The following is an 8947-nucleotide window of genomic DNA, read 5'->3' on the forward strand; positions in this document are numbered from 1 at the left end:
GGGCTCTGAATTTGAGCCCCATGTTGGGAAGAGAGATTACTTAAAAATTTTTTTAAAATCTTTTTAAAATGAGAAATGCCCAATAATGACCACAAAGGACCTTCCTCTCCCCTAGCCCCCTTCTGCTCCGTTGTTGCCTGTGTCAGTAAAAGTGCCACCTGCCATGTGGTCGCTTAAGCCACAAAACTGGAGTTACCCGACTTGCTCCCTGCCTCATCTTCCACATCCAATCTACTAGAGAGCCTATGGACCCTATCGTTAAAGATGTCTCGTCTTCATCCACAGTCATCCTGAAGCTAGGTTATCAGCAGCTACACCTGCACTCCCGCACCCTTTCAATCTGGCTTTTTTTTTTTTTTTTAAGATTTTATTTTTAAGTCATCTCTATACCCAACATGGGGCTCGAACTCACAGCCCCCAGATCAAGAGCCACATGCTCCACCAACTGAGCCAGCTGGGCGCCCCTCTCAACCTGGCCTGATTCCACCTGTGCACATGACCCCATGGTCCAGTCAGAATGATCTTCTGGAAACAGGGATTTGATCAGACTCCTCCCCCACAAGCTTCCCATGACCCTTGGGCGAATATTCAAACTCCCGACAATGACCCCAGGTTCGTCTGGGCCCCACCTGCAGCCCCAGCCTCCCTTCTGTTCTCTCTCTTCTCTGTGCTTTCACCATGGTGACCTCTCCATGCCCATTAACACCCCATGTTCTCCCATCTCAAGTTTCTCCTGGGCCTGGAACATTCCCCTGCCCGAGTCTACCTAACTAATCCTTCAGATTATGGCTTAATGGTCCCTTCCTGGGGGAAGAAGTCTCCCTGCCGGATTCCAGCAATAAATCCCCTTGCTATGTGATCTATGTGTCTGAGTTTCCTTTTGAGGAGACTCATCAAGATGTGTGTTTCGTCTAATGGACTGTGTGTGCCGGAGGGCTGGGACCCTCCTGGAACTTAACACAGAACCTACCACTACCTGCCCCCTGCCGGCCAAATTCCACTCATCCTTCAAATCTCACTTACCTACCCCGTTCTGGGAGACATCCTTCTCTGAGCACCCAGACTTGGGGACACATTCCTCTCTATAGCTCCAGAACATCTCCTGTGGCACTTACCACAACTGCAAAAGCAACTGACATTAGTATATCTCCCCATTCAATTTTTTAATCTTGTTTCTCTTTGTCCCAACACTTAAAACAATGCTCATCACAAAACTCCCCTCCCGTCAGCCCACAAACATTTTGATGACAATCCCTAAAATTGTAAGCAAAACTCTATGTGCATGTACATATTTCTAAAGAACCATCCATGGCGTCTCTTGGAGTTTCATGAGGGGTTTGAGACCTAAAAGCAGTTAAAAACCTCTCCCCAGGAACTGAAAACGCTTTCTCCTTCAAAACAGCACTGCTAGCCCAGACTTCTACTATGCAGAACTGTCCCCACTAGCATATATGTTCCAAGAGGACAGGGATCTTTATGTTTTGTACAGTGATGTGTCCCAAATGCCTGGAATCAGGGCCTGGCCCATGCTGGGTCGAGGTGTAGAAAAGACCAGAATCTCCAACTACTATAGTAGTTGTAAGATCTGTCCAGGTGTTGGTTAGAGATGGTTACATAACAAATTATCCCGCAACGTAATAGCTTCAAACGACATTCATTATCTTGGTTTCTGTAGGTCAGACTCAGGGTGCAGCTCAGAGGGGTCCTCTGCTTCCAAGGTGGCTGGCAGAGCTGGGAAGGGTCAGCAGGGGCTGCGGTCATCTGGAGAGGCAGAAGCAATCACGGGGCTGTCGGTGGGACTGAGTTCCTCGCCGTTTCGAGGCTGCCCTCAGTTCCTTCTACACAGGCCCCTTCAAAGGGCCACTCACAAGATGTAAGCTTGCTTCCTCGTGGTAAGCAAGAGGAGAGATACCACTAACAAGATGGCCATTCCTATCTCTTGTACATTAACCTCGGAAGGGGCATCCTGTCGCCTCTGCTGTGGTGTTTCTTAGAAGCAAGTCTGTAGCTCTAGTGCACACCCGGGGAAAGCAGACTGTACCAAGAACGCCTGGCTGTGGGCAGGACCACCGGGAGCCACCTAGCGCCCGCCTATCCCTCGACATCGACATGTTTTCTCATCTAGCGTCTGGCTCACCTGAAAGCCCAGGGCAGGTTAGGACCAAATGCCTACTGGCCAAGCAGAGGATGAGGAAAGAAATCAGCAGTGGGAGTTTCGCCGCTCCCAAGCAGAAATGGAGGCTGACTGATACTTTAAACTTTCAAAAGAAGTCAAATGCAGGGGCACCGGGGTGGCTCAGTGGTTAAGTGTCTGCCTTTGGCTCGGATCATGATCCCCGGGTCGTGGGATGGAGCCCCGCATGGAGCTTCCTGCTTCTCCCTCTTCCAGTCCTCCTGCTAGTGTTCCCTCTCTCACTCTTTCACTGTCAAATGAATGAATCTTAAAAAAAAAAAAAAAAAGTCAAATCCAGATTTTTGAGACATTTCCTGATTTTAAAAATGATAACCAAGCAAAAATACATTAGGATTAGGAGTTTTGGACTCCGATCTGTGGCAGAAAGAGCCTAACCTATCCTGCCACCCTTTGTATGTGTGTCCCACCTCTCCTGTACCCCCTCCAACTCCCCACAATATTCATGAGAGCCGGGACAGAGCAAATGCACTTTGGATACCTTCTGTGGCTCTTTGCATGGAGCAGCCAATAATAAATATTGTTGAATGAAGTATGAAATTGCTGACGTGTACCTCTTGAGAGAGCATGCCCCCCAGCCCCCGAATTCTAGAGCAACAGTTAAAAGTGGGCTCTGCTGTCTGAATAAGCTGGACCCCTGCCTCTGTCCCTTGCCTGCTGCGTGACCTTCAGCAAGTTAACTACCTTTTCAGAGTTCAGCTTCTTCATCTGCTAAGTGAGAATAACCGTAGCCGCCTGCAAGTTGTTACAAGGATTAACCGAAGTGATACACTTCTTAGCACACCAGGCAACTGAACAGCTGTTCGCACGGGCTCCCTGGCACCTCTCCCCTTCACTGGTACCTCCCGCCATCTTCCACTACCCACCCAGCGGGCAGCCGGGAGAGCAGATCTTTCGCTGCCAGGGTTTACATCCTCCAACGCTCTGCTGCTGCCCTCGGCAGGAGAAGATCCAAACTCCTTAACGCAGCTTCTCAAGGCTCTTTTGGAGCTCTGCCTGCCCAGCCCCCAAGGCTCATCTCTCACCACCACCTCCCTTCACACTCGGCACTCCAGGCACACTGAAGCTGTTTCTTGAACGCTCCACACTTTCTGCCACTTCAAAGCCTTTGCAAGTACTATTCCCTCCAGCTGGAACCTCTTCTCTCCGCTCCTACCACCCCTTCTAGATGTTCCCGCTATGCGCTCTCAGAATTTTTGATGTTCCTTGCTAAACCCGCGGGCAGGCACCGCATCTAGCTCTCTCATCCCTCCCCTCTCCCTCTCAGGACGCCTGCCCGGAAGAGGCAAACGGGCATTTGTGGAATTGCCCACTGCCAGGCTGCTCCTGCGAGCAGACAGCGCCACCTGTCGACCCACGCTTGCACTTCGGTACTAGAAAGGAGCCTTTGCCTTCTGCCTGCCACTAAGGTCAGTGCACGCGGCTTAAGTTTGCCCAAGGTCTTCTCACACCAAACTCAGCAGTAACAAACAAACACACAAGCTAACATTACCGAGCACTTAATCCGACAGAGGCAGGCACTTTCCTAAGTGTTGCAGTTATGAACACTTTCCATTTTCACACCATTCATTCAAGGAGGTGGGTACCACGATTACCATGTTATGGATGGGGAAACTGAGGCACACGGCAGGTAAATGTCTCACCCATGATCACACAGCTAGAAAATTCCACCACAGGCAGTCTAGCTTGGGCCTGCACCTTTTTTCCCCCCCCCCAAGATTGTATTTATTTATTTGGCAGAAATCGCAAGGAGGCAAAGAGGCAGGCAGAGAGAGAAGTGGAAGCAGGTTCCCTACTGAGCAGAGAGCCTGAAGCGGGGCTTGATCCCAGGACCCTGGGATCACGACCTGAGCCGAAGGCAGAGGCTTTAACCCACTGAGCCACCCAGGCACCCCCCACCCTTTTTTCTTTTAAACAGAGGGAGAGAGAGGTGAAGGGAGGAGCAGAGGGAGAATCCTAAGCGGACTCCTCCAGAGCCTCCCTTTCCCCCAACCCCCACACATGGTCCAAGGCAGGGCTTGACCTCTTGACCTCACAACCCTAAGATTGTGACCTGAGCTAAAATCAAGAGTCAAGAATCAGACGCTCAGCTGAATGAACCACCCGAGTCCCTTGGCCTGCACTTCTAAGCTCCAAACTCAACTGCATCTAGTGCATCCTTTACCCGATGCCCAGTGACCTGGTGAGGTTCTGTCCCCAACACCCACCTCTCTGCTATGAAGGCACTACTGCCACGGTGGCACTGACATCAACCAAAATCCTACCTGGAGGGAGTGAGCCACGTGTTCTGAAAGGCGCACAGCTCTCCAGGACACTCAGGAACTTGGGGCAGTGGTCTCCTCAGGGAGACAGGTCTCTCGTGAGACCTCTGACAAGCAGCCAGGGCTCTGGGCCTCCACTGTCTAATAGGGCCTCTTAGCCCAGCTGAGTGGATTAGATCAGACTCTTCCCCCCCACTGAGGCGTTTTATCTGCATGCATTACATCCAGAGAAAAAGAATCCCTCCCATGTGTTTTCATCTTGTTTCTCCACGGGCCACAACACCAGCTGAGACTGTCAATACAATGAAACCAAACTGGCAGGACAGAAGAGATTATTCAACCATTTTCCTAGATCTTTGAGCTGTACATCAAATCTGGGGCTGATCCCGCCACACTTGTTTAACCTGCTCATGAGGGTCACAAGCCTCTGTGATCATCAGTGATCTCAGATTCACCAAGGTAACCATGCTTCATCTTCACAGAAACCAGACGAGGACTCTGGGCATGGCCTAATAAGAACCTGGTGTTTGCCTCTCTTTTCAGCATTAACGCTCTCGCGAACATCTGTCAAGACATCCGTGTGCACCATTATGGCAGCCCAGGAAGATGGCGGAAAGAGTTGGATGGGATATTGTATGAAGAGTGAGGAGGCAGTCCCTGATTCAGGTGAACGGTGAACGGCAGCATTTTCGCTCAGTCCCCTCCCTGAATCACTCACACCACACATGAAGCTGGCCCCGTCACATGCTTCGACATTGCCACTTAGAACCCAGGCGCTGGCTACTTCCTTCCCATCTCCTGTGCACTCGCTCCTCTATTCCCTCACATCTGGAAAAATGCCTGCCTGACTCCATTTAAATTTTAGGTTGCTATTTAAACACGCGTATACAGCTCGTATCTACAGAGCACTTCCTAAGTCCCAGTCATTATTCCACATGCTGGACACATACTTAACCATTTAATCCTCGCCCCAGCCCTGTGATTATCCCCATTCCACAGACGAGGAAGCTAAAGCACAGTAAAGTGACATGTTCAGGGTCACACAGAAGCGGCTGCCCTGGGATAGAACCCAGAACATGGCAGCAGCCTATGCTTTGAAACACATGAGACTCCCTCTGCTGGTAGAGGCTGCGGCTGCCGCCTCTGCTCACAAGTGCCAGGCACACTGCTTTACGTGTAGCTGGTGTCAACAAACCTGTTTTAATATATATATATACACACACATACACGTACATAGATAGTCACATCGCAGCGTGACAAATACCCCTCTTCAGCTCTACCATACTCTGGGCTCCTGGAGGCTCTCCCGAGGGAGCCGAGGCCCAGCAGTCTTCATAGCCGACACCCAATAGGGGCACTTTTATTGGACAAGTGGGAAGGGGCAGGGCACACCGTGGGGTGTACACTGTCTGGGGCCTCACACAGGCCCGGAGCTCTGCTGCACCCTCTTCATCAGCTCTTCATCCTGCATAGACAACTCTGTCAGCTTCTTGCCCATCCGCTCGTGGATGTCCAGGTACTTGGAGACACAGCGGTCCAGGCACACAGACTCGCCCTTGGACAGTTCTGCTTCCTTGTAGTGGGGAGGCACGCACTTCCGGTGGCAGGCACTGGTCATTCTGGGCGGGGAGGAAGGGCAAGGTCAGGTCAGCAGCATCCGGAGGCATACCAGGATCTCTCCATCATTCCTGTCCTGCTTTGCTGATTTCATCTCCCAGGAAGGCAGTGCAAAATCCTCAGTTCGCATCTCAACCGTATTAAAGTGTCCTTGAGAATGCTCGCCTATCTGAGCCCAGGTTTATTTAAATAGGAACCATTAGTTGAGTACTGGCTATGTTCCAGGCATCATGCTAAGTGCTTGACACGGCTTGTCATGCAGTCGTTACAATAACCCTATGACGTAGGCACAATCATTATCCCCATTTTACAGATAAGGAAATTAGAGCATGGAGAGCCTCAGGACCATGTAAAGCTGGGATACGAACCCCCAGAGTCTGACCTCACAGCTTACATTTTTAAATTATTTAAAATATTTGGAAGTGGGGTGTCTGGGTGGCTCGGTCATTGGGCATCTGCCTTCGGCTCAGTCATGGTCTCAGCATCCTAGGATCAAGTCCCATATCGGGCTGGGGAGCCTTCTTCTCCCTCTCCAGCTCCCCTGTGCTTGTGTTTCCCACTGTCACTATCTATCATAAATAAAAATCTTTTTAAAAAATGTCTGGAAGAATTCTAATATATAGACTCCAAGATAAACCATCAAGAGAAAATACCAGGAAGCTTAAGGCAATAAAAACGGCAAACAGGTGTGGACTATTTACTGTGTGTTGGGCTTAATACTAAGAGCTTGTCATACGTTTCTACACGTAACATCTACAATGTCTCCACAAGGTAGGTACCATTACTATGTCCATTTTACTTATTTTTAGAAAGATTTATTATTATTTATTTCTTTGACAGGGAGCGAGAAAACATGTGCAGGGCCATGAGTGTGTCGGTGCACAGGGAAGAGGCAGAGGGAGAATCTCAAGAAGGCTCCCTGATGAGCGCAGAACGCACAGCGGGGCTTGATCCTGCGATCCTAAGATCACAACATGCACTGAACAACCAACTGAGCCACCCAGGCGTCCCTACCTCCATTTTATAGCTGGGAAAGCCACCAAACGGTCCAAGTAACCTGCCCTAGGCCAAACCAAGAGTGACTAGACCAGTTACAATTTGTTCCCAAATCTGCCAAATGGTTGAGGGCACTAGCTTGGAGTTGGACTGAGGTACTGGTCCTGATATTGCTACTCACCAGCTGTGAGCCTTGGGGAAGTTACTTAACGTCTAAAAGCCTCAGTGTCCTCACCTTAGAATGGGACAACTAAAACTGACCCAGTCGATCACTTTGAAGCTTAAAAAAGTTTAAGGCATGCAAACTGCTCAGCATGGGCCTGAGGTGGAGTAAGAACTTAAGAAGTGTTAACTACTAAGTGGGCTATGTACTTTTTGGCACAAAGGCAAACGCTCAACTGTTCCTGGAACCCAGCCAGAGCTTGATCTGGTGCTTCTCTTCCTGCTCAGCTACTTGCTCACCAACTGCATCCCAATCTAGATGTCCAACTTGTTCTATGTTCTAGTGACCCCATACTGCATCTGCACTAGCCCTCAGCCAGGAGGAGTGCAGGTGCGGGCGGGTACCCTCCGAAAGGCAGCCCAGAGAGGATGACCTAGGATCATTCTCAAAGACAAGGGAGCGCACTGTGGGCCCTTACCTGTTGTACATATCAGCCATCATCTCTACCTCCAGCTCCGCAGCCAGCTGCTGGGCCCGGAGCGGATCCATCTCAGCCCTGCACCGCGGAAGAGAGCTCCTTCTCGCCTTCTAGTCCTGGGAGCAGACACCACACCGTCAGCTTCCACCCGGCCCGTTCCATTTCCCATCCCAAGGGGGTGGAGGATGCGGAGGAATCGTAAGACATGCGGCTGGCACCGGTCACTGACCTCAGTGCGCTCAACCACCCCATCTCACAGACGTGGAAACTGAGGCCCAGAAAGGGAACACTGCCTAGCCCAAGGTCACATGTCAGTGGAGCGGCTGGAAATCGAGCCCTGGCGGTCCAGTGCCTCCTGGTCACTTCTACCCAGGAGAAAATCCAGAGACCGGGGAGGAACACTAAACCGCGGACCTGAACCTCCAGGGCCCCGGGAATTCGACAACACGCGGAGCTAAGATGCAAAGGTCCCGGTCTAGGGCCTGCACCTCTGAAATGGCGGCGCCATCATCAGGGTCACCTTGAGGAGAGAGGTCACTTACCGCGGCCAGCGGCCTGTCACAATGCCCGCAGTGTCCCCAACTTTGGGCAAACACTCGAAACTCACCGCGCGACCAGGTAGGCTAAGGCGGAAGCACGTGGGTCACTTCCGGGAGGGAAGTCCCGCCTCCTCCGTGATAGGACTCGCTTCCGGAATGAAGTACCAAAGAGGCGGACGGGCAATCGGCTACCATAGAGAGGGAGCCGCCGGCCGTGGCTGAAGACAAAGGCGCCTTGCATGTGCTAGAGAGGACGCCAAAATACCATAGAGGCTTGGGCGGAGTGCAGAGCGCCTGCAGCCTGGCTGACAAGTTCCCTGGGTGATCGCGGAGAGATTGGAGTTTAACGGCTTCGTAGGAAGGGGTAGAGGGCGGAGCTCGGTGAACCCCGCTCCCACCGCTGGAGAGTTCACGCCCCACCGCAAACAGGCGCGGAGAAGGAGGGACTTCCCCCAAGAGCAGTTCTGTTTGTGCTGTGAATAAAGGTCACCTGGGACGCTTTAAAATATCCCGATGTTCGTACTTTATTTCATACCAGTTAAAGAGTAATACCCAGGCATCCGTCAATGTTTCAGTCCCTTAGGTGATTTCTTTGTGCAGCCAGGTTTGAGAGCCAGTGCTCCCGGGGACTGTGCATATACAGGGGCATGTAGGTCCTAAGCTTTCCCTGGGGTTGCAGAGAAGCGAGGCACGGTTCCTGCT

The 8947-nt window shown here is 51.3% G+C and overlaps 1 protein-coding gene across 2 annotated transcripts; it reads right to left on the reverse strand.

Annotated features, from left to right (window-relative positions):
* Nucleotides 1-5627: 5627 nt before the first annotated feature.
* Nucleotides 5628-8381, reverse strand: TIMM10 (translocase of inner mitochondrial membrane 10). 2 transcript variants are annotated; one of them, XM_032357917.1, is made up of 3 exons: nucleotides 8249-8381; nucleotides 7707-7822; nucleotides 5628-6071 (listed from the first exon to the last, which is right to left on the reverse strand). In XM_032357917.1, the coding sequence occupies exons 2-3, from the start codon at nucleotides 7775-7777 to the stop codon at nucleotides 5870-5872; spliced, it is 273 nt and encodes a 90-aa protein (XP_032213808.1). In that variant the 5' UTR covers nucleotides 7778-7822; nucleotides 8249-8381; the 3' UTR covers nucleotides 5628-5869. The 2 variants fall into 2 exon arrangements, with proteins under 2 accessions (XP_032213808.1, XP_032213809.1); XM_032357918.1 differs by lacking the exon at nucleotides 8249-8381 and adding an exon at nucleotides 8121-8205.
* Between the last annotated feature and the right edge of the window lie 566 nt (nucleotides 8382-8947).

The sequence above is a fragment of the Mustela erminea genome, chromosome 9, assembly GCF_009829155.1.
Source record: "Mustela erminea isolate mMusErm1 chromosome 9, mMusErm1.Pri, whole genome shotgun sequence".
Lineage (NCBI taxonomy): Eukaryota > Metazoa > Chordata > Mammalia > Carnivora > Mustelidae > Mustela > Mustela erminea.

Coding starts and splice junctions, on each gene's coding strand:
- TIMM10 (XM_032357917.1), bottom strand. CDS start 7,777: ATGGATCCGCTCCGGGCCCAGCAGCTGGCTGCGGAGCTGGAGGTAGAG. Junction 6,072..7,706: donor ATGGCTGATATGTACAACAG/GTAAGGGCCCAC, acceptor CTCCCCGCCCAG/AATGACCAGTGCCTGCCACC.